Here is a 26,351-nt window from a genome sequence, read left to right as displayed (position 1 = left end):
GCGAACGTAGACGTTATGTGAATTTTTTCTTTTTCATTCTTTAACTGGCACCGGATCCGGATGTACTATTCGAATAGAAGACACTACGGGACACAGCAGAACTTAAGCCCCCGCTCGAGAAGGTCCCCCAGTCAACAGCCAGTCCATTCCGTCAAGTTAGTCCCGTTAGTTACGTTAGTCACGTGTTCACCTTCACGTAGACCACCTTCAAAGTACCTGTGGAGGACCGTCTTTCGGCAAGGTGTCGTGTCGGACGACATGACTGAACCACACCAGCTTCTGAGTTTTGAGAGCAGAGAGCAGATCCTCCCACCAAGCAGGTGACTAGACTGCGCACGAAGTCGTTTGTCCTTTGCTCTCTGTCGGACATCACGAGTCTCGAGAAAAACTTTGTCTTTAAAGCTTTGATTTTCTGACCCTCAGTTGTCAGGGTCTAGCTCTCAGCCACACACAAGGACTGAGATGACAACTTGTGCTTTTAGTTTAGTCATGTCTGCAGTTTTTTTTAATCATTGCCTCTGGGCAAGTCAGGTTTTGAATCTTGCTGTTCAACTGTTAGTACTTTTGCTTTGTTTTTTTGTCTTCCTTGCTTGGAGAAAGAACGAATGAGCGTGAAAGACATCGAAGCGTGTGCGGGATTTAAATGAGACTGTAAACGATACAAAGGAAAATCATTCAAGAATGGAAGGAAATCGTCTGCAGAGAGAGAGAGAGAAGGAAAAAGCAATAGGAGTTTCCCGTCATCAGTGACAAAGAATAATTACAGCTTGTTAAGTGATTTGCTTTATTGGAATTTCTGTATCCAGCGACAATAAACAAAATGTTACATTTTTGTTTAGTGGGAATTACCATTACACATCGGTACATACATAAATATCTGTGGCTTCAGAACTGACTTGGCCATCATCTTGTGCAAATGTAAGTATGCATGCATACTTCTAAATGGAACTACCTATATTCCTCAAACATTCAAAGTACTGAAAGTAGTAGAGACTGATTTTAGACAAGACGAACTAAGTGGCATAAATATAATCTTTTATGAAATTTACTTCCTTTGGCATAATGAACCTAGCTGCTCACACAGGACTATGGTGCTAATGAGCAATCTGCCGAAAATTATCATTTTTCAAGTACCAAGGATTAGTTTCATAAGTAAGCCTAGATTTTCTAGCCTCGAGATAAGCATAGGGCATGTTCACTAGCAATGACGAGCAAGTCCTGTTCTACGGAATTTCTTAATTTTGGAACAGCGGTTACATGGAAGCTCTCCACATGCAAGTGTGTGACCTGAATTTTCCATTTATTGGATTGGAAAGATTCCCGGACAAGACCAAAAGCCTGTTCAAAGCTGCCGAGACAGGTGTTGTGTTGATGAATAGTTCCACATACCATTACCATGACGATTCCAAATGGACTTTTGACTGTATGAACACCTTCCTTGCTGACATTTGGATTGAACAAAAGTACGTGTTTCTCTCTGACAAGAGCTTTCAGTCTTTGTGAGACAAGCATGCTACCAGTGAATGTTTCATCTGAGAAACTTTCTGTTCTGCTGACAACCCTCAGAGTGCAGTTATCCCAAAAATGTTGAGGTCCAAACTTGTCTACTTCATCCACGGCATTCATGGCTGGATTTTCAGCATTGAGGAGCTTGTAAAACCAGATGACAAAACTTTCCCCCATAACTTCATTCTCTGTTTTTTTATGGAAATCGCCAAGGCCTTTTTTAAATGGGTTCGGTTGGCAATGACTCACAACCAGACTCTTGTGGTCTTCATTGCAATTTCTTATACTTGTCTCTTTCAAGCGCTGGTTATAAACACTGGCTGTTTGTGATACCTGTCTCTGTAAATCAGATGTCGCCAGACAGGTGGTGTTAGATACCGTGACCTAAACAGAAGAAAAACAGGATATGATGTAAAACACAAAAGCTGAAACAGCCTGAAAAAGATTAGACGATGGTAGGGGTAGGGGTTGCTGGGATTATCAGAACTATTTCTTGAGAAGATGGTGATCTTTTAAGGATAACTAGTACCGGAAGTATTGACAAATCTTTTTGACTATAAATATCTTCTCATTACTTCCAAAGTTAGGTTGTATCTGACTTTACTCATATTTCACATTTCATTCATATTTTCAAAGGAAGAAAGAGAAAGCTTCAACAAAATTTGAAAAGCTGTTTGGAAGCTCTCAGGTGCAGATCTTATGCTCGGAGAAAGCGACTTCCAGTGGCTTACCACTTATAAGCAAATAATGAGTTTGGTATTGCTGCACTGTTACCTTGGGAATTCTTTGATTCTGTAGGTATTCATAGCAACTTATTTTTGGAGATGTCTCCTGCAGCGGCTGGTTTGAAATAGTGGCTGTTATGGAAACAGTGGCTGTCATTGATGCAGGGTGCTGTGAAGTCCAAACAGGACCAATATTGAGGCAAAACAGTATGCAAAACCAAATGAAAATCTTTCTTTTGATTAAAATTTCTACCATCACTGGAATGTAAAATTTATAAAAGAGTTATGACAATTTTGGTCATCAGTTTGGGTGAAAATCTGATGTTGAGTAAAAGTGAGTTTCCGTGGTGTAAATAGTGGCATACCAAGGCTTTAGGTACTAAGCAAAAGGCAAAATGTGCCTCTGTTTGCCATCAGTTATAATTATATTACTTTATCAATAGGTAGAGGGCATAATAAACATCTTAGTCACTTAAAGTTTGTTATAGAAAAATGCAGCAGACTTTCTGGAGTAGGTGAAACCTAGGAAAATATTTGTTTGCTTTTGAACAGCTGGACAAAAATTTTGACCTTTGCAATTCTGTCATTTTTTCTGTCTTCATAGAAAGGTCGTCTTGGATAGGTATCTTGCAATGGCTGGGTAAAAACAGTGGCTGTTTCAGATGCTGAGCGCCTTGAAGTAGATGTTGCCAGATGTGTGTTGAATGTAGTGGTTGTTCCTGATGTTGAACGCTGTGAAGCAGGTGATGCCAGTCTGGTGTGAGATGCAATGGGCTGCAAGACGAATGAGGAAGTGAAACAAAATGAAATACAATTAAAAACTCGTTCGTTTAAAGATTATTGTTAAGAAAACATAAAGTTGAGAATAGTCAAATATTTATGAAACAAAATCTGTATTAGGTAACATTGTATTAACATAAACTGAACTTTATAAAGGCAAGAGACTTTCTGAGCTGACCTCTTGTAAAGAAACAGCTGGCACTTCCTTTCAGAAGAGAAAGATTTTCCTGTAAGTAAATTTATTTTTGAGGAAGTATTCCAGCACTGTTTGATAAAACGTGTTACCTTCAGAGTTCTTGTAGTCTTTGTGTCCTCATAGATAGAACTTCTTTCTGGGGTTTGTTGTAGTGTCTGGTTAGAAGCAGTAGCTGTTCCTGATGTTGATCTCTGTGAGGTAGGTGTTTCCAGAAAGGTGTAAGAGGCAGAGGCTGTTCCTGATGTTGATCTCTGTGAGGTAGGTGTTTCCAGAAAGGTGTAAGAAGCAGAGGCTGTTCCTGATGTTGATCTCTGTGAGGTAGGTGTTTCCAGAAAGGTGTAAGAAGCAGAGGCTGTTCCTGATGTTGATCTCTGTGAGGTAGGTGTTTCCAGAAAGGTGTAAGAAGCAGAGGCTGTTCCTGATGTTGATCTCTGTGAGGTAGGTGTTGCCAGAAAGGTGTAAGAATCGGTGGCTGTTCCTGATGTTGATCTCTGTGAGGTAGGTGTTGCCAGAAAGGTGTAAGAATCGGTGGCTGTTCCTGATGTTGATCTCTGTGAGGTAGGTGTTGCCAGAAAGGTGTTAGAAGCAGTGGCTGTTCCTGATGTTGATCTCTGTGAGGTAGGTGTTGCCAGAAAGGTGTTAGAAGCAGTGGCTGTTCCTGATGTTGATCTCTGTGAAGCAGGTGCTGACATACAGGTGTAAGAAGCACGGGGCTGCAGGATAAATGAAGAGTAGACACAAAAGACCATGTTAAAGTACTTGCTTTTGTCTGAAGTCTAATATCATGACTGGAATATTGCATTCAAAATACCGAAGAGCATAAGTAGACAAGAAGCTAAATAGTAAAAAGATAAGACAGAAGCATTTTGGATAGCCACATCACTTGCCTGAGAAGGTGATGTTTAAGGATAAGGTTATATTGAAAGTTCTAGAGACCTACCTTTTCTAGCCCTGGCGTTATGGTTAAGTGTTTTCTCAAACTTTATTCTTATTTGCATATTTCGTAGGGTTAGGGTTAGGGTTCTTAGGTATGAAACTGAGGTAGGGAGAAAGTGAGCTCTAGTAGCTAATCACACATTAAAGAAAGAATGTTTTTAGTATCCATGTCTTTTGTACATTGATAAAACGTTTAACATTAACTTTTTTAAGTATTATCACTATGAAGCACAAAAAAATTGGACATGAGTGCCATCTTTGTAGCTGAAAATTATATCTGCATTCAGTCTTTAAAAAAAATAAGACTGAAGAATCAACTATATTCTTACCTTTGGCTTGCTGCACACTGATTGCTGAGATTTCCAGAGAGCCAGTACTTTTTTGATGAAGACAGATTTCTCTGTTGTTGATGGAACAAGGATAGACTTAGATATAAGATATTGGAAAAGAATTTCTCTTCGAATTTTTCTGCGCTGAAGTAGTTCTTTTGCACTTGAAGAGCATCGTATGATTACTTTTATCATATCTGAAAAAAAAAGGTACACACACTCTCACACACGCGCACACACACACACACACACAAACAGACATTGATTTTGACTAGAACCTGAAAAAATGGTTTCTATCGACCATATTGATGGATGGGTCTTCCAGCTTACTAAAACAAGGCCTGGTGCATGTCATGGCTTGAGTAAGAATGGCTGAGAGCCACTGTTGTGTACCCTTCTATACAAGTGATAACAGATATGATGTGGTGCCAGACAATTACTTCATTCGTTTACTAGTGATTAAAATACTTTCCAAAAAACAAAGACTCGCTTTTAGTTACATACAGCTCGTAGAAAAATTTGTCATTGCTTTGCTTCTTAAGATGTCGACAATTACGTCTTTTCCTCGTTCAACGAAACCGAAAGTAAGTGAATGGTATATATATATAGAGAGAGAGACAATATACATACCCTGCCTGTTTTTCACGGGAAATGTTCGTCCCACTACAGTGTCTTTCAAAGACACGAGATCTTCATCACTTAAAAAGCGGAGCAGACATCTACACTCCCTCTTCTCTTCTGGTGTCATCGTCGTGCTCCAGGACGCCACTAACGGGTGGACGCGATGTGGGTGTTGTACACAGACAAGTACCCGAGCAAGGCTGTGGCCTGCTGGCGCCTCCTCGCGGCAAGCGCGCGACGCCATCGATCAGAGGCGGCTAATTGCTGCCTGGGCACAGCGAGCTTTAATTAGCCCTGTACCCACGATAGGCCACCATCATGGCTTGGCCGGGAAAACACGGGGAAGGCGAGTTTTATTACTTTCATTGCAAAGTTCAAGTTTTCTACTTTCCAAAACAATAGAGGTCTCTTGGTCTGACCTTTACCTCAGAGCAGCAATAATATAAACAAACATCACCCACTGCTGTCTTCAGTCTTTAGTTATTAGTCAGTTATTGCAATGTTATATTTTTATGTGCTAAGCGGGCTACAAAAGCAGCCTGTTCTTTTGATTTCTTCTCCTGCCTCCTCAAATCTCTTATGGTGTTTTTGGAAACAGTTGGCATTTTATATGGTGATGCAACAAGTGCATTTATTGACACCCTCCTCTATTTTGGGGGATCTGGAATCCTTTGTGAAGGTTTATACCAGAAATCTGAATCTCAAAGACTCAACTTATATGTGTGTGTATATATATTTCCGTTTGTTATGGCCTCTAAGTCAGTTATGCTACTAACCGAGGGGGTGGCATAGTAAATTTATTTTACATTGAATTTATAGTCGGGACCGAGCAAAAGTGGCATAGTAGCGAGAGTGGCATAGTAGTGGGGTGGCATAGTAGCGAGGTTTGACTGTATTCTCATTCTAAAACACAATTTTATAATGAATGGCATCAAGAAATTAAGTTTGTTATTTTTGACTTAGTAGAAAACATGTGAGAAACAAATTTACTACAACTATATATATAGTGACTGTGGAACAAATGTTTACATAAAATTGTACATCCTTGCATTATGTATTGTGATAATTATGGTATTTCAATAAACTTTGAAATGCTTCTTTCTGGATTTTGTGAAACGAAACCGAAAGTAGATAAATCGCGCTACATTGCGAGATGATAGAGACAAATATAAATACATACGGTCGTCGTCCACAGCGATGTGGCGTCCCACTACCGTGTCTTTCAGTGACACCAGGTCTTCTCCACTTAACAAACATAGTAATTGTTTGCACCCGCGACTCTCTACTGAATTCATCGTCGAGCTGTTCGATGCAATGATAGAGCAATGACGGATGTACGTGATGTAGGTGTCGCTCCTTTGACCTAACATTCAACAACCCCGCCAGGCATATACATCGCGAACCAATCAGAGTCAGAGCCACCAATCCCAACTCCATCCAAGCAAGACCAACTCGTCCCAACACGTAATCACCTGTAGAGCCGTCTCAGTAACTGGAAATGCCCGAATGATATGGATAAGACGTATTTTATTTTAGTCACAGCTGAATTCCGAAGTGAATAAGATGTCTGTTGGATCTCTATATACCATCTGATCAGGGAAGAACTGTATGAGTCGGTTACAAAAGGAATCGCTGAGTAAATTGCAATATAGGGTCAATGCACTTTCACATTTCTGCATCGTCACCTGAGCTCGGCTATATGATCATTGCTGCGAACGTAGACGTTATGTGAATTTTTTCTTTTTCATTCTTTAACTGGCACCGGATCCGGATGTACTATTCGAATGGAAGACACTACGGGACACAGCAGAACTTAAGCCCCCGCTCGAGAAGGTCCCCCAGTCAACAGCCAGTCCATTCCGTCAAGTTAGTCCCGTTAGTTACGTTAGTCACGTGTTCACCTGTCACTTGTGACCACCTTCAAAGTACCTGTGGAGGACCGTCTTCGGCAAGGTGTCGTGTCGGACGACATGACTGAACCACACCAGCTTCTGAGTTTTGAGAGCAGAGAGCAGATCCTCCCACCAAGCAGGTGACTGGACTGCGCACGAAGTCGTTCGTCCTTTGCTCTCTGTCAGACATCACGAGTCTCGAGAAAAACTTTGTCTTTAAAGCTTTGATTTTCTGACCCTCAGTTGTCAGAGTCTAGCTCTCAGCCACACACAAGGACTGAGATGACAACTTGTGCTTTTAGTTTAGTCATGTCTGCAGTTTTTTTTAATCATTGCCTCTGGGCAAGTCAGGTTTTGAATCTTGCTGTTCAACTGTTAGTACTTTTGCTTTGTTTTTTTTTTTTGTCTTCCTTGCTTGGAGAAAGAACGAATGAGCGTGAACGACATCGAAGCGTGTGCGGGACTTAAATGAGACTTTAGACGATACAAAGGAAAATCATTCAAGAATGGAAGGAAATCGTCTGCAGAGAGAGAGAGAGAAGGAAAAAGCAATAGGAGTTTCCCGTCATCAGTGACAAAGAATAATTACAGCTTGTTAAGTGATTTGCTTTATTGGAATTTCTGTATCTAGCGACAATAAACAAAATGTTACATTTTTGTTTAGTGGGAATTACCATTACACATCGGTTCATACATAAATATCTGTGGCTTCAGAACTGACTTGGCCATCATCTTGTGCAAATGTAAGTATGCATGCATACTTCTAAATGGAACTACCTATATTCCTCAAACATTCAAAGTACTGAAAGTAGTAGAGACTGATTTTAGACAAGACGAACTAAGTGGCATAAATATAATCTTTTATGAAATTTACTTCCTTTGGCATAATGAACCTAGCTGCTCACACAGGACTATGGTGCTAATGAGCAATCTGCCGAAAATTATCATTTTTCAAGTACCAAGGATTAGTTTCATAAGTAAGCCTAGATTTTCTAGCCTCGAGATAAGCATAGGGCATGTTCACTAGCAATGGCGAGCAAGTCCTGTTCTACGGAATTTCTTAATTTTGGAACAGCGGTTACATGGAAGCTCTCCACATGCAAGTGTGTGACCTGAATTTTCCATTTATTGGATTGGAAAGATTCCCGGACAAGACCAAAAGCCTGTTCAAAGCTGCCGAGACAGGTGTTGTGTTGATGAATAGTTCCACATACCATTACCATGACGATTCCAAATGGACTTTTGACTGTATGAACACCTTCCTTGCTGACATTAGGGTTGAACAAAAGGTGTTCCTCTCTGACAAGAGCTTTCAGTCTTTGTGAGACAAGCAAGCTACCAGTGAATGTTTCATCTGAGAAACTTTCTGTTCTGCTGACAACCCTCAGAGTGCAGTTATCCCAAAAATGTTGAGGTCCAAACTTGTCTACTTCATCCACGGCATTCATGGCTGGATTTTCAGCATTGAGGAGCTTGTAAAACCAGATGACGAAACTTTCCCCCATAACTTCATTCTCTGTTTTTTTATGGAAATCGCCAAGGCCTTTTTTAAATGGGTTCGGTTGGCATTGACTCACAACCAGACTCTTGTGGTCTTCATTGAAATTTCTTATACTTGTCTCTTGCAAGCGCTGGTTATAAACACTGGCTGTTTGTGATACCTGTCTCTGTAAATCAGATGTCGCCAGACAGGTGGTGTTAGATACCGTGACCTAAACAGAAGAAAAACAGGATATGATGTAAAACACAAAAGCTGAAACAGCCTGAAAAAGATTAGACGATGGTAGGGGTAGGGGTTGCAGGGATTATCAGAACTATTTCTTGAGAAGATGGTGATCTTTTAAGGATAACTAGTACCGGAAGTATTGACAAATCTTTTTGACTATAAATATCTTCTCATTACTTCCAAAGTTAGGTTGTATCTGACTTTACTCATATTTCACATTTCATTCATATTTTCAAAGGAAGAAAGAGAAAGCTTCAACAAAATTTGAAAAGCTGTTTGGAAGCTCTCAGGTGCAGATCTTATGCTCGGAGAAAGCGACTTCCAGTGGCTTACCACTCTATAAGCAAATAATGAGTTTGGTCTTGCTGCACTGTTACCTTGGGAATTCTTTGATTCTGTAGGTATTCATAGCAACTTATTTTTGGAGATGTCTCCTGCAGCGGCTGGTTTGAAATAGTGGCTGTTATGGAAACAGTGGCTGTCATTGATGCAGGGCGCTGTGAAGTCCAAACAGGACCAAATTGAGGCAAAACAGTATGCAAAACCAAATGAAAATCTTTCTTTTGATTAAAATTTCTACCATCACTGGAATGTAAAATTTATAAAAGAGTTATGACAATTTTGGTCATCAGTTTGGGTGAAAATCTGATGTTGAGTAAAAGTGAGTTTCCGTGGTGTAAATAGAGGCATACCAAGGCTTTAGGTACTAAGCAAAAGGCAAAATGTGCCTCTGTTTGCCATCAGTTATAATTATATTACTTTATCAATAGGTAGAGGGCATAATAAGCATCTTAGTCACTTAAAGTTTGTTATAGAAAAATGCAGCAGACTTTCTGGAGTAGGTGAAACCTAGGAAAATATTTGTTTGCTTTTGAACAGCTGGACAAAAATTTTGACCTTTGCAATTCTGTCATTTTTTCTGTCTTCATAGAAAGGTCGTCTTGGATAGGTATCTTGCAATGGCTGGGTAGAAACAGTGGCTGTTTCAGATGCTGAGCGCCTTGAAGTAGATGTTGCCAGATGTGTGTTGAATGTAGTGGTTGTTCCTGATGTTGAACGCTGTGAAGCAGGTGATGCCAGTCTGGTGTGAGATGCAATGGGCTGCAAGACGAATGAGGAAGTGAAACAAAATGAAATACAATTAAAAACTCGTTCGTTTAAAGATTATTGTTAAGAAAACATAAAGTTGAGAATAGTCAAATATTTATGAAACAAAATCTGTATTAGGTAACATTGTATTAACATAAACTGAACTTTATAAAGGCAAGAGACTTTCTGAGCTGACCTCTTGTAAAGAAACAGCTGGCACTTCCTTTCAGAAGAGAAAGATTTTCCTGTAAGTAAATTTATTTTTGAGGAAGTATTCCAGCACTGTTTGATAAAACGTGTTACCTTCAGAGTTCTTGTAGTCTTTGTGTCCTCATAGATAGAACTTCTTTCTGGGGTTTGTTGTAGTGTCTGGTTAGAAGCAGTAGCTGTTCCTGATGTTGATCTCTGTGAAGTAGGTGTTTCCAGAAAGGTGTAAGAAGCAGAGGCTGTTCCTGATGTTGATCTCTGTGAGGTAGGTGTTTCCAGAAAGGTGTAAGAAGCAGAGGCTGTTCCTGATGTTGATCTCTGTGAGGTAGGTGTTGCCAGAAAGGTGTAAGAGGCAGAGGCTGTTCCTGATGTTGATCTCTGTGAGGTAGGTGTTGCCAGAAAGGTGTAAGAATCGGTGGCTGTTCCTGATGTTGATCTCTGTGAGGTAGGTGTTTCCAGAAAGGTGTAAGAATCGGTGGCTGTTCCTGATGTTGATCTCTGTGAGGTAGGTGTTTCCAGAAAGGTGTAAGAAGCAGAGGCTGTTCCTGATGTTGATCTCTGTGAAGCAGGTGCTGACATACAGGTGTAAGAAGCAGAGGGCTGCAGGATAAATGAAGAGTAGACACAAAAGACCATGTTAAAGTACTTGCTTTTGTCTGAAGTCTAATATCATGACTGGAATATTGCATTCAAAATACCGAAGAGCATAAGTAGACAAGAAGCTAAATAGTAAAAAGATAAGACAGAAGCATTTTGGATAGCCACATCACTTGCCTGAGAAGGTGATGTTTAAGGATAAGGTTATATTGAAAGTACTAGAGACCTACCTTTTCTAGCCCTGGCGTTATGGTTAAGTGTTTTCTCAAACTTTATTCTTATTTGCATATTTTCAATCAAAGGTAAGAAACAAAAATGATTGTAAGATCTGAAAAAACTGTCTCGGAGGTTCTTAGGTATGGAACTGAGGTAGGGAGAAAAAGAGCTCTAGTAGCTAATCACACATTAAAGAAAGAATGTTTTTAGTATCCATGTCTTTTGTACATTGATAAAATGTTTAACATTAACTTTTTTAAGTATTATCACTATGAAGCACAAAAAAATTGGACATGAGTGCCATCTTTGTAGCTGAAAATTATATCTGCATTCAGTCTTTAAAAAAAATAAGACTGAAGAATCAACTATATTCTTACCTTTGGCTTGCTGCACACTGATTGCTGAGATTTCCAGAGAGCCAGTACTTTTTTGATGAAGACAGATTTCTCTGTTGTTGATGGAACAAGGATAGACTTAGATATAAGATATTGGAAAAGAATTTCTCTTCGAATTTTTCTGCGCTGAAGTAGTTCTTTTGCACTTGAAGAGCATCGTACGATTACTTTTATCATATCTGGAAAAAAAAAAGGTACACACACTCTCACACACGCGCACACACACACACACAAACAGACATTGATTTTGACTAGAACCTAAAAAAAAAGGTTTCTATCGACCATATTGATGGATGGGTCTTCCAGCTTACTAAAACAAGGCCTGGTGCATGTCATGGCTTGAGTAAGAATGGCTGAGAGCCACTGTTGTGTACCCTTCTATACAAATGATAACAGATATGATGTGGTGCCAGACAATTACTTCATTCGTTTACTAGTGATTAAAATACTTCCAAAAAACAAAGACTCGCTTTCAGTTACATACAGCTCGTAGAAAAATTTGTCATTGCTTTGCTTTTTAAGATGTCGACAAGTACGTCTTTTCCTCGTTCAACGAAACCGAAAGTAAGTGAATGGTATATATATATAGGAGAGAGAGACAATATACATACCCTGCCTGTTTTTCACGGGAAATGTTCGTCCCACTACAGTGTCTTTCAAAGATGCGAGATCTTCATCACTTAAATAGTGGAGCAGACATCTACACTCCCTCTTCTCTTCTGGTGTCATCGTCGTGCTCCAGGACGCCACTAACGGGTGGACGCGATGTGGGTGTTGTACACAGACAAGTACCCGAGCAAGGCTGTGGCCTGCTGGCGCCTGCTCACGACAAGCGCGCGACGCCATCGATCAGAGGCGGCTACTTGCTGCCTGGGCACAGCGAGCTTTAATTAGCCCTGTAACCACGATAGGCCACCATCCTGGCTTGGCCGGGAAAACACGGGGAAGGCGAGTTTTATTACTTTCATTGCAAAGTTCAAGTTTTCTCCTTTCCAAAACAATAGAGGTCTCTTGGTCTGACCTTTACCTCAGAGCAGCAATAATATAAACAAACATCACCCACTGCTGTCTTCAGTCTTTAGTTATTAGTCAGTTATTGCAATGTTATATTTTTATGTTCTAAGCGGGCTACAAAAGCAACCTGTTCTTTTGATTTCTTCTCCTGCCTCCTCAAATCTCTTATGGTGTTTTTGGAAACAGTTGGCATTTTATATGGTGATGCAACAAGTGCATTTATTGACACCCTCCTCTATTTTGGGGGATCTCGAATCCCTTGTGAAGGTTTATACCAGAAATCTGAATCTCAAAGACTCAACTTATATGTGTGTGTATATATATTTCCGTTTGTTATGGCCTCTAAGTCAGTTATGCTACTAACCGAGGGGGTGGCATAGTAAATTTATTTTACATTGAATTTATAGTCGGGACCGAGCAAAAGTGGCATAATACCGAGAGTGGCATAGTAGTGGGGTGGCATAGTAGCGAGGTTTGACTGTATTTTCATTCTAAAACACAATTTTATAATGAATGGCATCAAGAAATTAAGTTTGTTATTTTTGACTTAGTAGAAAACATGTGAGAAACTAATTTACTACAATTAGTGCCTGTGGAACAAATGTTTACATAAAATTGTACATCCTTGCATTATGTATTGTGATAATTATGGTATTTCAATAAACTTTGAAATGCTTCTTTCTGGATTTTGTGAAACGAAACCGAAAGTAGATAAATCGCGCTACATTGCGAGATGATAGAGACAAATATAAATACATACGGTCGTCGTCCACAGCGATGTGGCGTCCCACTACCGTGTCTTTCAGTGACACCAGGTCTTCTCCACTTAACAAACATAGTAATTGTTTGCACCCGCGACTCTCTACTGAATTCATCGTCGAGCTGTTCGATGGAATGATAGACTCAGATAGAGCAATGACGGATGTACGGGATGTAGGTGTCGCTCCTTTGACCTAACATTCAACAACCCCGCCAGGCATATACATCGCGAACCAATCAGAGTCAGAGCCACCAATCCCAACTCCATCCAAGCAAGACCAACTCGTCCCAACACGTAATCGCCTGCAGCGCCGTCTCAGTAACTGGAAATGCCCGAATGATATGGATAAGAAGTATTTTATTTTAGTCCTGGCTGAATTCTGAAGTGCATATAGGATGTCTGATGGATCTCTATACAGTGTATACCATCTGATCAGGTGTTAGGGAAGAACTGTACGAGTCAGTTACAAAAGGAATCGCTGCGTAAATTGCAATATAGGGTCAATGCATTTTCACATTTCTGCATCCAGTCACCTGAGCTCGGCTATATGATCATTGCTGCGAACGTAGACGCTATGTGAATTTTTCCTTTTTCATTCTTTAACTGGCACCGGATCCGGATGTACTATTCGTATGGAAGACACTACGGGACACAGCAGAACTTAAGCCCCCGCTCGAGAAGGTCCCCCAGTCAACAGCCAGTCCATTCCGTCAAGTTAGTCCCGTTAGTTACGTTAGTCACGTGTTCACCTGTCACTTGTGACCACGTCGACCGCCTTCAAAGTACCTGTGGAGGACCGTCTTCGGCAAGGTGTCGTGTCGGACGACATGACTGAACCACACCAGCTTCTGAGTTTTGAGAGCAGAGAGCAGATCCTCCCACCGAGCAGGTGACTGGACTGTGCACGAAGTCGTTCGTCCTTTGCTCTCTGTCGGACATCACGAGTCTCGAGAAAAACTTTGTCTTAAAGCTTTGATTTTCTGACCCTCAGTTGTCAGGGTCTAGCTCTCAGCCACACACAAGGACTGATCGAGATGACAACTTGTGCTTTTAGTTTAGTCATATCTGGTTTTTTTATCATTGCTTCTGGGCAAGTCAGGCTTGAATCTTCTTGTTCCGCTGTTTGTACTTTTGCCTTGTTTGTTGTCTTCCTTGAACGGAGGTTAAAGTCCATAGAACGAATGAGCGTGAAAGACATCGATGCGTGTGCGGGACTTAAATGAGAATTTAGACGATACAAAGGAAGATCATTCGAGAATGGAAGGAAATCGTCTGCAGAGAGAGAGAGCGAGAAAAAAAAAAAAAAAAAAAACAATAGGCGTTTTCCGGTCATCAGGGACAGCGAATAATTATAGCTTGTGTAGTAATTTCTGTTTTATTAAAATTTCTGCATCCAGGGACATCATACATAGTACTATGTGTTACATTTTTGTTAAGTGGGAATGGACTGTCTTATCTACATCTCACTATGCGCTGTATTCTATGTCAAAATATTAAAATGTGTTATTCCAAACTCGGCCACGGCACCCCATGCCATTATTTTCCAGCCGCCTTAGAGGTGTTTGTGAAGATTTGGGCACAAAAGCTTTAATAAAACTTTTGGAACTTGAGAAGGAAAAAAAAAAATTAGAAAAATGATCCATGAACTGAAAGTTAAAACTGTGTTTTCTATAACGTCCTTAAAATCACTAATATTTTTTCCCAAAAATATGATCAGTACCCTAAAAGGAAAAAAATCTCCATGTTTGAAAAGGCTAACTCAAAAGAAAAAGCTGAAAGTTAGGTGCATTCATTCATTTTTTATTATTATTTAAAAAATCGGGTAATATGGAAGATAAAGATACTATTGACTGCAGAACAAATGTTCATTTCATATACATAATTGATCGGAAGTCAGATAGAGATAAGCAAGTTTTCACAAGACTGCAGAAATCAAAAGTAAGTATAGTTTTCTCTAAAAAATCCCGTAGAGGTCTTAAAAACTAAACCTGATGCATATCCTTCAACAGTTTGGAAACTCGTACAGTCCAGACAAAAGAAAGCCTTATTATTATTATTTTAAAGTTGTCATACAGGACAGGAACAGAGATAGCTACTCTTTCTTTGGCTTAAAGAACTAGTGAGATGCAAATATTTTTGCAAATGATTAGGTAAAGCTCATTGCCAGATACTGATCCCCCAGATTTGGCTGAATACCTCTCCGCCTATTTTCTGTTCTTGGGATATATGCCTACAAACATCAGTATGACAGAAAGAGCTCAACAACAAAAACATTAGGAAAATATACAAATATATTCAGCCTGTGTCAGAACTGTGAGTAACATGTACATCTTGTGGCCATTGTGACATTTTTCTGTGCATAGTATGCCCAGATTTGGGGAAACAGTATCGTGCACTAACCTTTGCCGACAACAAATGTTGCACCCCAATAATGTTTTAGCTCATTAAAAGTTGGAGATGTTTTGTTGGAGTTTGACCTTAGTGGCATAAAGGTAATCTTTTATTAAATTTACTTCATTTGGTTTAATGTACCTAGCTGCTTTCAGAGGACTATAATGCAAATGAGCAGTCTGCTGAAAATTGTCATTTTTCCAGTACAGAGGATTAGTTTAATAAGTAAATCTAGATTTTGTTGCCTCAAGATAAACATAAGGCATGTGCACTAGCAATGGCGAGCAAGTCCTGTTCTACGGAATTACTTAATGTGGGAACAGCGATTTCATGGAAGCTCTCCACATGCAAGTGTGTGACCTGAATTTTCCATTTATTGGATTGGAAAGATTCCCGGACAAGACCAAAAGCCTGTTCAAAGCTGCCGAGACAAGTGTTGTGTTGATGAATAGTTCCACATACCATCACCATGAAGGTTCCAAATTTACTTTTGATTGTATGAACACCTTCCTTGCTGACATTTGGATTGAACAAAAGTACGTGTTCCTCTCTGACAAGAGCTTTCCGTCGTTGTGAGACAAGCAAGCTACCAGTGAATTTTTCATCTGAGAAACTTTCTGTTCTGCTGACAACCCTCAGAGTGCAGTTATCCCAAAAATGCTGAGGTCCAAACTTGTCTACTTTATCCACGGCATTCATGGCTGGATTTTCAGCATTGAGGAGCTTGTAAAACCAGATGACTAAACTCTCCCCCATAACTTCATTCTCTTTTTTTATGGAAATCGCCAAGGCCTTTTTTTATGTAGGTTCTGTTGGCATTGACTCACAACCAGACTCTTGTGGTCTTCATTGAAATTTCTTATACTTGTCTTTTGCAAGCGCTGGTTATAAACACTGGTTGTTTGTGATACCTGTCTCTGTGAATCAGATGTCGCCAGACAGGTGGTGTTAGATAAACTTACCCTGAACTGAAGAAAAACAGGATATGATGTGAAACACAAAAGCTGAAACAGCCTGAAAAAGATTAGACGATGGTAGGGGTAGGGGTTGCAGAGATTATCAGAACTATAGCTTGAGAAGATGGTGATCTTTTAAGGATAACTAGTACTGGAAGTAATAGAGACTGACTATTGACAAAACTTTGTGACTATAAATATCTTCTCATTACTTCCAGAGTTAGGTTTTATCTGACTTCATTCCTATTTCAAATTTCATTCACATTTTCAAAGGCAAGAAATAGAAAGCTTCAATAAAATTTGAAAAGGTGTTTGGAAACCTCTCAGGTCCAGATCTCATGTTTGGAGAAAGAGAGTTCCAGTGGCTTACCACTTTATAAGCAAATAATGAGTTTGGTATTGCTGCACTGTTACCTTGGGAATTCTTTGATTCTGTAGTTATTCATAGCAACTTCTTTTTGGAGATGTCTCCTGTAGTGGCTGGTTTGAAATAGTGGCTGTTACGGAAACAGTGGCTGTCATTGATGCAGGGCGCTGTGAAGTAGGTGATGCCTCTCTGGTGTGAGATGCAATGGGCTGCAAGACGAATGAGGAAGTGAAACAAAATGAAGTACAAAAACTCGTTTGGAGATTATTGTTGTGAAAACATCAAGTTAAGAATAATCAAATATTGAAGAAAAAATATCTGGTTTAGTAACACTGTATTAACATAAAAGGAACTTTAAAAAGGCAAGAGAATTTCGGAGATGACCTCTTGTAAAGAAACTCTGGCACTCCTTTTCAGAAGAGGAATATTTTCCTGTAAGAAAATTTATTCTTGATACAGTATTCCAGCACTGTTTGATAAAACGTGTTACCTTCATACTTCTCGTAGTCTTTGTGTACTTGTAGAAAAAGGTTCTTCTTGGGTCTTGATGGAGTGGTTGGTTAGAAGCAGTGGATGCTCGTGATGTATATCTGTCTGAGGTAGGAGCTGCTCGTGATGTATATCTGTCTGAGGTAGGAGCTGCTCGTGATGTATATCTGTCTGAGGTAGGAGCTGCTCGTGATGTATATCTGTCTGAGGTAGGAGCTGCTCGTGATGTATATCTGTCTGAGGTAGGAGCTGCTCGTGATGTATATCTGTCTGAGGTAGGAGCTGCTCGTGATGTATATCTGTCTGAGGTAGGAGCTGCTCTAGAGGTGTTAGAAGCAGTGGCTGCTCGTGATGCTGATCTGTGTGAAGTAGGTGATGCTCGACTGGTGTTATAAGCAGGGGCTGCTCGTGATGTTGATCTGTGTGAAGTAGGTGATGCTCGACTGGTGTTATAAGCAGGGGCTGCTCGTGATGCTGATCTGTGTGAAGTAGGTGATGCTCGACTGGTGTTATAAGCAGGGGCTGCTCGTGATGCTGATCTGTGTGAAGTAGGTGATGCTCGACTGGTGTTAGAAGCAGTGGCTGCTCGTGATGTTGATCTCTGTGAGGTAGGAGCTCCTCGATAGGTGTTAGAAGCAAAGGGCTGCAGGATAAATGAAGAGTAGACACAGAAGACCATGTCAAAGTTCTTGCTTTTGTCTGAAGTCTAATATCATTACTGGAATATTGCATTCAAAATACTGAAGAACATAAGTAGACAAGAAGCTAAATAGTAAAAAGATAAGACAGAAGCATTTTGGATAGCCACATCACTTGCCTGAGAAGGTGATGTTTAAGGATAAGGTTATATTGAAAGTACTAGAGACCTACCTTTTCTAGCCCTGGCGTTATGGTTAAGTGTTTTCTCAAACTTTATTCTTATTTGCATATTTTCAATCAAAGGTAAGAAACAAAAATGATTGTAAGATCTGAAAAAACTGTCTCGGAGGTTCTTAGGTATGGAACTGAGGTAGGGAGAAAAAGAGCTCTAGTAGCTAATCACACATTAAAGAAAGAATGTTTTTAGTATCCATGTCTTTTGTACATTGATAAAATGTTTAACATTAACTTTTCTAAGTATTTTCAGTTTTAAGCTCAACTAAAAATTGGACATGAGTGTCAACTTTGTTGCTGAAAATTGTATCTGCATTCGACTAAAAAAAAAAAAAAAAAGACCGAAGAATCAACTACTTAAGCTTATTACTATAATCTTACCTGCTGAGATGTCCAGAGAGCCAGTACTTTTGTGATTAAGACAGATTTCTCTGTTCTTGATGTAACAGGGATCAACTTGGATTCAAGATACCGGAAAAGAATTTCTCTTTGAATTTTTTTGCGGCGAAGTAGGTCTCCTGCACTTGAATGGCCTCGTATGATTACGTTTATCATCTCTGAAAAAATGCACACACACCCACACACACACGCGCACACACACACATTGATGTTGACTGAAACCTGAAAAAATGGTTTCTATCGACCATATTCATGGGTCTTCCAACTTACCAAAAGAAGGCCAGGGCTCCGGGCTCCGATGCATAGGCGGTCTCAACTCGCTAAGCAAGCGGTCTTAGTCTTAAAACTTAAGACTGGTCCCCCCCAGGCTTAACTCCTTGCTTAACCGCGACACGCTGCTTACACATGACCGTACGGCGGCTGTCGTAGTAACAGAGGTGCTTGATCGTGTTGTTTACTGAGTTGCCCATTGACAAGATACAGATTTTTGACTACTTCAGCGATCCATCAAATCCTTTTGAAATGTATGACGTCGATTTGTTTCATCGTTTTCAATTTCGTAGCGAACATAACTTAGTGGAAAATGATTTCGACCATCATTTTCAACGAAAAGGCTCGATCTATTTCGCCTTTGCTGCAGGTAAGACCATAGTCACCACCACTAAATAAATATATAATTAATAAGTGTAATTGACAGCATTACGTTAAAAATATTTAATAATGTTAGAATGACATCAAAATATAATTACATAATAAAACAATGGCGTATAACTTAAAACGGTGTTGACAGTGGGTGATGATAATCCAAGAAAATTTACAATTTGCTATACTTGGCTCATATGAGCCGAGGCACAATTCTGGCCTATCCACTGTGCTCCAAGTGTTGTTTTAGAGTATGTAAACATTATTAAAAAATTGATGGCATTGTATTTAAGTAAAACAACACAGAATAAAGTAGCAGAGCACCCAGAATCTCTGATATAGTTTGATTCAATATATGTTTATCAATTTGACAGGCAGTTCCTTGCAGTATGTCTCAAGTTGTAAGCATGTGGCTCAAGAGGTAAATAATCATAACAGGTTAATGTTCACATCGTCCTTTTTAACTAAAAATGGACAGTTTCGTTGAGATGTGAGTACTAAAATATATAAATCATTGAGGTCAATAATGTTTCCTATGTCTTTTGCAGGTGATAGTGGCATTACAATTTTATGCAAAAAAGGCACAATGCATGTTGTAGTGGCTGACACTTTTGGCATTGACATGGGATGAATATGGGAGACAGTGGCTACCTGCTGAGGGACTGGCTTAGTATCCCCTTTTTTTAAAATGCAGACACTAGAGCCAAGGAAAAGTTCAACTGTACACACAGCTCAACAAGGGACACCAATGAGAGAACCAATGATGTTCTCAAAAATTGGTTCCATTTTCTTCAGGCACAACTACGGTAAATACTGTCTTTGCTTTGTCAGACTTAAAATGCACAAGTTTTGCCTGTGGGCTGGTTAGTATGTCTTTACTCCATGTTGTAATATATTGCACCCTTTTGTTTGCATCATGGTTTAGAAATACATCAATTCCTCCCCACCATCAGGAATATCTATGTGATGTAAAGTACATTTTTAAAATTTCCCATTTGAAAACATCATCTGAAATGTTCAATTCCTTGTTGTTTGTTATGCAAGAAAATAATACATCTGCATATACTTCTGACAAAAGCTTTTCCATTATTGAATTAGAAGACTGAACTGGAGTGTTCTACATAAGTACACATATTGCACCTCCTACATATGTCAATATTATTATTTTATTACTCTCCCCTATCATGAAAGTCTTCTGGAGGAACCAGTGTAAATGATTCACCACCTGTAACAAAAACTAAATGAGAAATGTACCTAGTCATTTTAAATAACTGTATTTCGGATGGAAATATTTATTTTCTAAACCGGCTGTTGTGTGCTGACTATAGGCTTTGCATTTGCATTCTCTCGGTATCTAGAGCTTTTTCTGCGGATGACACAGACGTGAAAAAATAAGTCTACACAGGTGAGCAAAATGACTAACCTTCGATGTTTATGCCGTCCATCAGTTGTCTGCAATTATCTAAAATATAACTTTCTCCGTTTATTTCTGGTGGTCCCCCCCCCCCCCGCCCGTTGGTGGATGTTTTTGACGACTGCGAGATGAAATTGTGGAAAATTTTTAATTCGTTCATTTCTTTCTTATTTCATCTTTTTCTTTTTCTGGTAAAGCCTCTTCTTCTCCCCGGTAACCTCGATTAAGACTAATATTTCGCTGTCGCACATCTCTCCTTCGTTTCAGCCATGGTATGCAGACGAATTTCGCGGCTCAGCACCATCGCTGTAGCGCAGTTTTCATTGGTGGAATATACGGTTGGCAAGGCCGCTCCCCGGACGAATTTATTTATATCGCTGACCTCGACCGCCCGCTGACCTGACCCGTTTCTCAGCTAAGCAAGGGGCTGAGCTCGCCCATGCAACAGGATTGAGACCGCGAACTTAGCCAAGACGAAAAGCGAGTTAAGCAAGGCATCTTAAGACGAAAAGTTAAGACCGCCTATGCACCGGAGCCCTGGGCTGCGGTGCATAGGCGGTCTTAACTTTTCGTCTTGCTTAACTCGCTTTTCGTCTTGGCTAAGTTCGCTGTCTCAAGCCTGTTGCATGAGCGATCTCAGCCCCTTGCTTAGCTGAGAACCGGGTCAGGTCAGCGCGGCGGTCGAGGTCGGCGATATAAATAAATTCGTTTGGGAGCGGCCTTGCCAACCGTATATTCCACCAATGAAAACTGCGCTACATCGATGGTGCCGAGCCGCGAAATTCGTCTGCGCACCATTACTGAAACGAAGTAGGGATGTGCGACAGCGAAATATTAGTCTTAATCGAGGAGGTTACCAGGGAGAAGAAGAGGCTTTACCAGAAAAAAGAAAAAGATGAAATAAGAAAGATATGAGCGGATTTAAGATCTTCCATAATTTCATTTCGATGTCGTCAGAAACATCCATCAGCGGACAGGGTGCCACCAGAAACACCCGTGATGAAAGGAGAAAGTGATAAATATTTTGGTAGATGATTTCAGAGAACTGATGGAAGGCATAAACATCGAAGGTTGGTCTTTTTGTTTACCTGTGTAGACTTTTTTTTTTACGTCTGTGTCATCCGCAGAAAAAGCTCTAGATACCGAGAGAATGCAAATGCAAAGCCTATAGTCAGCACACAACAGCCGAAATACATTTATTTAAAATAACTAGATACATTTCTGATTTAGTTTTTGTTACAGGTGGTGAATCATTTAATATGCTGGTTCCTCCAGAAGTTTTTCATGATAGATGAGAGTAATAAAATAATAATATTGACATATATAGGAGGTGCAATATAGAACACTCCAGTTCAATCTTCTAATTCAACAATGGAGATGCTTTTGCTAGAAGTATATGCAGATTTATTATTTTCATGCATAACAAACAACAATGAATTGAACATTTCAGATGATGATGTTTTCAAATGGGAAATTTTAAAAATGTACTTTATATCAGATATTCCTGATGGTATTTTTGAACAAAACATGAAATATTAAGGAAAAGCCACCAAGGTTTTTGTACTTTAGAGAGGGCAGCTACATATAATTTTCCACAGCTGGCTTAAAATTATAAATTGTTTAATTCAAGTGCCAAACACAGACTATGACATAATTTGGGAGATGTACACAGCAGGTTTGTCTTGACATCCACAGTCAGTTTGGACATTTAACAAGTTTTAACTACAAGTCTAATACATGTTACAGTACCAGTGTTCTACAGTTTAGATTCCAGTAGACACTGATCAGCTTCTGAATGACAGATTTGCAGTGTCTACATTCTTAAACAGTTGCAAATAAGATGTTATGAAGTTCTGAAATGGCTACACCTGAGTCCAGTGAAAAGTGCTAAATATTAACTCTAAAGAGAGAAACATGTCCTTCACAATCCTACTAGCAGCATGTAGTAAATATCAACATAACTGCTTTTTACTAGTTACTTGGCATCACAAAGAATAACAAGCAACACAATAATCTATTTATATAGAAACCTTACACAGAAGAGTAATTCAAACAATACCTTTACGTAACCTAATGCGATGGTAAGTACTCAGTGCTCCCAAGTAGAAGTGTCATGAATCAATTGTTCTAAGAAACATTTCTTTCGCGCAGCATCAAGACCACACAGAGAGCCACACAGCAATATTCAAAGCCATCAAAGCGGCTTAGGCCTAGACAGCTGCACATTTCTGAAAAAATCTTTTTGACTGTCAGATAAAACACACAAGGTGATGTACCATGCAGCCAGAATTCCATCCGTCAACTGGGTCACCCGAAGAAAGCAAAATACCTGATGATACAAAAGAATGCACAACAAAGATAAGAGAACGAAAAACTTTGTAGCTCCTGGACAGTGAACTTGAATCTTGTTAAAAAAGAATTGCAATTCATGGAAATCAAAATAAATCTGGCACAGGCTGAGGTAACAAATACTAGACGGAAAAACAGATGGAAATGGATTGGTAATGCCAGCTGCTGAAAGTGTTCACCAACTGATTGGGGTGGATGTTGCTATTCAGCCAAAGTCAAATTGAATAATAATGTGACTATTCAGTTAGAAATTATGACAGCACAATGGAACACATGATGATTTTTGCTGTTTTGGCAGGGATGTATCTGAAGTCACAAATATATTCTGAAGCATATGATATTAAAGGGGAGGAGTTCTTTTCCTTGTCTGCATTTAAAAAAAGGGAAACTAAGCCAGTCCCTCAGCGGGTAGCCACTGTCTCCCATATTCATCCCATGTCAATGCCGTCAGCCACTACAACTTGCATTATGCTTGTAGCATAAAATTGTAATGCCACCATCACCTGCAAAAGACATAGGAAATATTATTGACCTCAAGGATTTATATATTTTAGTATTCACATCTAAACAAAACTGTCCATTTTTAGTTAAAAAGGACGATGATAACATTAACCTATTATGATTATCTATCTCTTGAGCCACATGCTTACAACTTGAGACATACTGCAAGGAACTGCCTGTCAAATTGATAAACATGTATTAAATCAAACTATATAAGAGATTCTGGGTGCTCTGCTACTTTATTCTGTGTTGTTTTACTTAAATACAATGCCATCAATTTTTTAATAATGTTTACATACTCTAAAACAACACTCGGAGCACAGTGGATGGCCAGAATTGTGCGTCTGCTCATATAACCCAAGTACAGCAAACTGAAATTTTTGGATTATTGCTGTCACCAGAGTGAAAGTAGAAAATTTTTATTACTTTTATTGCAAAGTTCAAGTTTTTTCCTTTCCAAATATGTATAAGTTTTGTGGTCTCATGTTTACCTGAGAGCAGCAATAATAACAACAAACATCACCCACTGTCGTCAACACCGTCTTCAGTTCTACGCCATTGTTTTATTGTGTAACTATATTTTGATGTCATTCTAACATTATTAAATATTTTTAACGTAATGCTGTCAATTACACTTATTAATTATATATTTATATAGTGGTGGTGACTGTATAGTCTTACCTGCAACAAAGGCGGAATAGAGTCTTTTCGTTGAAAATGATGGTCGAAATCATTTTCCACTGTTATGTTCGCTCGACGGAATCAAAAACGATGAAACAAATCGACGTCATACATTTCAAATGGATTTGATCGATCCCTGAAGTAGTCAAAAATCTGTATCTGTCAATGGTATACACAGAACAACTCAGTAAACAACACGATCAAGCGCCACTGTCACTACGAAAGCTGCCGTACGGTCATGCGTAAGCAGCGTGTCGCAAGGAGTTAAGCCTGGGGGGGACCAGTCTCAAATTTTAAGACTAAGACCGCTTGCTTAGCGAGTTGAGATCGCCCATGCACCGCGCTTAACAGGCGTCTTAGGTTAAGACAGCGTGCTTGGCTTAACTGCGGTCTTAACTCGAGTTAAGACCGCCTATGCACCGCAGCCTAGGTGCATGTCATGATTTTAGTAAGAATGGCTGAGAGCCACTGTTGTGTACCCTTCTATACAAGTGATAACAGATATGATGTGGTGCCAGACAATTACTTCATTCGTGTACTAGTGATTAAAAAAACTTGAAAAACTTTGGATTCGAACATTTTGTGAGATTAAGGGACTCACTTTCAGTTAGATACAGCTCCTAGAAAAATGTATAACTGCTTTGCTTTTTAAGCTGTCGACAAATACATCTTTTCCTTATTCAACGGAACGAAACCAAAAGTAGGTTAATGATATATATATATAGAGAGAGACAATATACGCACCCCGCCTTTTTTTCACGGGAAATGTTCGTCCCACTACAGTGTCTTTCAAAGACACGAGATCTTCATAACTTAAAAAGCGGAGCAGACATCTACACTCCCTCTTCTCTTCTGGTGTCATCGTCGTGGCCAATGACGGGTGGACGCGATGTGGGTGTTGTACACAGACAAGTACCCGAGCAAGGGTGTGGCCTGCTGGCGCCTCCTCGCGGCAAGCGCGCGACGCCATCGATCAGAGGCGGCTACTTGCTGCCTGGGCACAGCGAGCTTTAATTAGCCCTGTACCCATGATAGGCCACCATCATGGCTTGGCCGGGAAAACACGGGGAAGGCGAGTTTTATTACTTTCATTGCAAAGTTCAAGTTTTCTACTTTCCAAAAATTTAGAGGTTTCTTGGTCTGACCTTTACCTCAGAGCAGCAATAATATAAACAAACATCACCCACTGCTGTCTTCAGTCTTTAGTTATTAGCCAGTTTCGGCCTTTCTGTCAGCGCCTGGGGACGCTCCTGTTCCAGGGCCGGCGAGCCGAGACTCCGTGACCAAGGTCTACCCGGCCGAGGTAGTGAGGTCTGCTGGACAGCTGGTCCAGAGGGAGAGGGGGTGGCACCGCTGGTTCTGTGAACACCCTGAACGGACACTTGACTGTGCTGTGTCGCAGTGCACTTTGTATTTTCTCTGCTGTGTGTGAATTTTATTTGTAACTTCTTTGCGGGAGGCAGTCCCCTGTTGTTTTTATATTTATTTGACGAGTACTCGTAGGTGTGTTTTTGATCCGTTTATCTGGTTTTTGTTGGTGTGAGTGTGTACGTGTATTCGTGTTTATATTTTTATTAAACTGCGTGCTTGTGTCGTTTTTCCCGTCGTTGTCGTGGTTTGTGCCGTGCACGGGTTCGAGAGGTAAGTCGCTGCCTGCCTCCGGCCGAGTGTCTGTGCGTGTCTGGCCGGCTGTGTGAGCGGCTGTGAGCGTGCTTCGGGCGCCGCTGGAGGTGGAACGCGACACAATGTTATATTTTTATGTGCTAAGAGGGCTACAAAAGCAACCTGTTCTTTTGATTTCTTTTCTTGCCTCCCTCAAATCTCTTTTGGTGTTTTTGGAAACAGTTGGCATTTTTTATGGTGATGCAACAAGTGCATTTATTGACACCCTCCCCTATTTTGGGGGATCTGGAATCCTTTGTGAAGGTTTATACCAGAAGGCTGAATCTCAAAGACTCTACTTATATGTGTGTGTATATATATCTCCGTTTGTTATGGCCTCTAAGTCAGTTATGCTACTAACCGATTTTCTTTGAGGTGGCATACCTTGTCTAGTTACATTGGATCTATATTTACCAACTTTGTACTATGCATAAATATAACTTTGTTCTCGTGTTAGGCTAATTATAGTATGCAACTGAGCACAAATAAATCTCTTACAAATCTGCAGTAAAACAATATTATATTTGTCCCAGAGAGCAGTAAAACAATTCTAATATAACGAATATATTAATAAAATCAAACATCTGGACACGTTTTTATCAAAAGAAACGTTTGTTTGGCATTCTTACAATGTTTGA

General features: G+C 39.9%; 3 protein-coding genes across 6 annotated transcripts; all 3 read right to left on the bottom strand.

Moving 5' to 3' along the window:
- Positions 1–771: 771 nt before the first annotated feature.
- Positions 772–13,804, bottom strand: LOC112553670. 2 transcript variants are annotated; one of them, XM_025221043.1, is made up of 8 exons: positions 13,756–13,804; positions 6,274–7,011; positions 5,103–5,415; positions 4,473–4,669; positions 3,297–3,920; positions 2,802–3,005; positions 2,281–2,400; positions 772–1,890 (listed from the first exon to the last, which is right to left on the bottom strand). In XM_025221043.1, the coding sequence occupies exons 3-8, from the start codon at positions 5,335–5,337 to the stop codon at positions 1,168–1,170; spliced, it is 2,103 nt and encodes a 700-aa protein (XP_025076828.1). In that variant the 5' UTR covers positions 5,338–5,415; positions 6,274–7,011; positions 13,756–13,804; the 3' UTR covers positions 772–1,167. The 2 variants fall into 2 exon arrangements, with proteins under 2 accessions (XP_025076828.1, XP_025076827.1); XM_025221042.1 differs by having other exon boundaries at positions 5,103–5,361.
- LOC112553672 lies at positions 7,583–13,280 on the bottom strand. The gene is made up of 7 exons (XM_025221044.1): positions 12,990–13,280; positions 11,827–12,085; positions 11,198–11,394; positions 10,104–10,607; positions 9,609–9,812; positions 9,089–9,208; positions 7,583–8,697 (listed from the first exon to the last, which is right to left on the bottom strand). The coding sequence occupies exons 2-7, from the start codon at positions 12,059–12,061 to the stop codon at positions 7,978–7,980; spliced, it is 1,980 nt and encodes a 659-aa protein (XP_025076829.1). The 5' UTR covers positions 12,062–12,085; positions 12,990–13,280; the 3' UTR covers positions 7,583–7,977.
- Positions 13,805–16,173: 2,369 nt separating the features above from the next.
- LOC112553669 (proteoglycan 4-like) lies at positions 16,174–26,221 on the bottom strand. Of its 3 annotated transcripts, XM_025221041.1 has the most exons (5): positions 24,796–26,221; positions 18,447–18,622; positions 17,194–17,835; positions 16,751–16,912; positions 16,174–16,348 (listed from the first exon to the last, which is right to left on the bottom strand). In XM_025221041.1, exons 1-4 carry the CDS (start codon positions 25,019–25,021, stop codon positions 16,775–16,777), a joined length of 1,182 nt encoding a protein of 393 aa, XP_025076826.1. In that variant the 5' UTR covers positions 25,022–26,221; the 3' UTR covers positions 16,174–16,348; positions 16,751–16,774. The 3 variants fall into 3 exon arrangements, with proteins under 3 accessions (XP_025076826.1, XP_025076825.1, XP_025076824.1); XM_025221040.1 differs by having other exon boundaries at positions 16,174–16,912; XM_025221039.1 differs by having other exon boundaries at positions 16,174–17,835.
- Positions 26,222–26,351: the final 130 nt, after the last annotated feature.

The sequence above is a fragment of the Pomacea canaliculata genome, linkage group LG13 (assembly GCF_003073045.1).
Source record: "Pomacea canaliculata isolate SZHN2017 linkage group LG13, ASM307304v1, whole genome shotgun sequence".
Classification (NCBI taxonomy): domain Eukaryota; kingdom Metazoa; phylum Mollusca; class Gastropoda; order Architaenioglossa; family Ampullariidae; genus Pomacea; species Pomacea canaliculata.
Note: the sequence above shows the minus strand (reverse complement) of the source record. Positions and strands in the feature narration are given on the sequence as shown.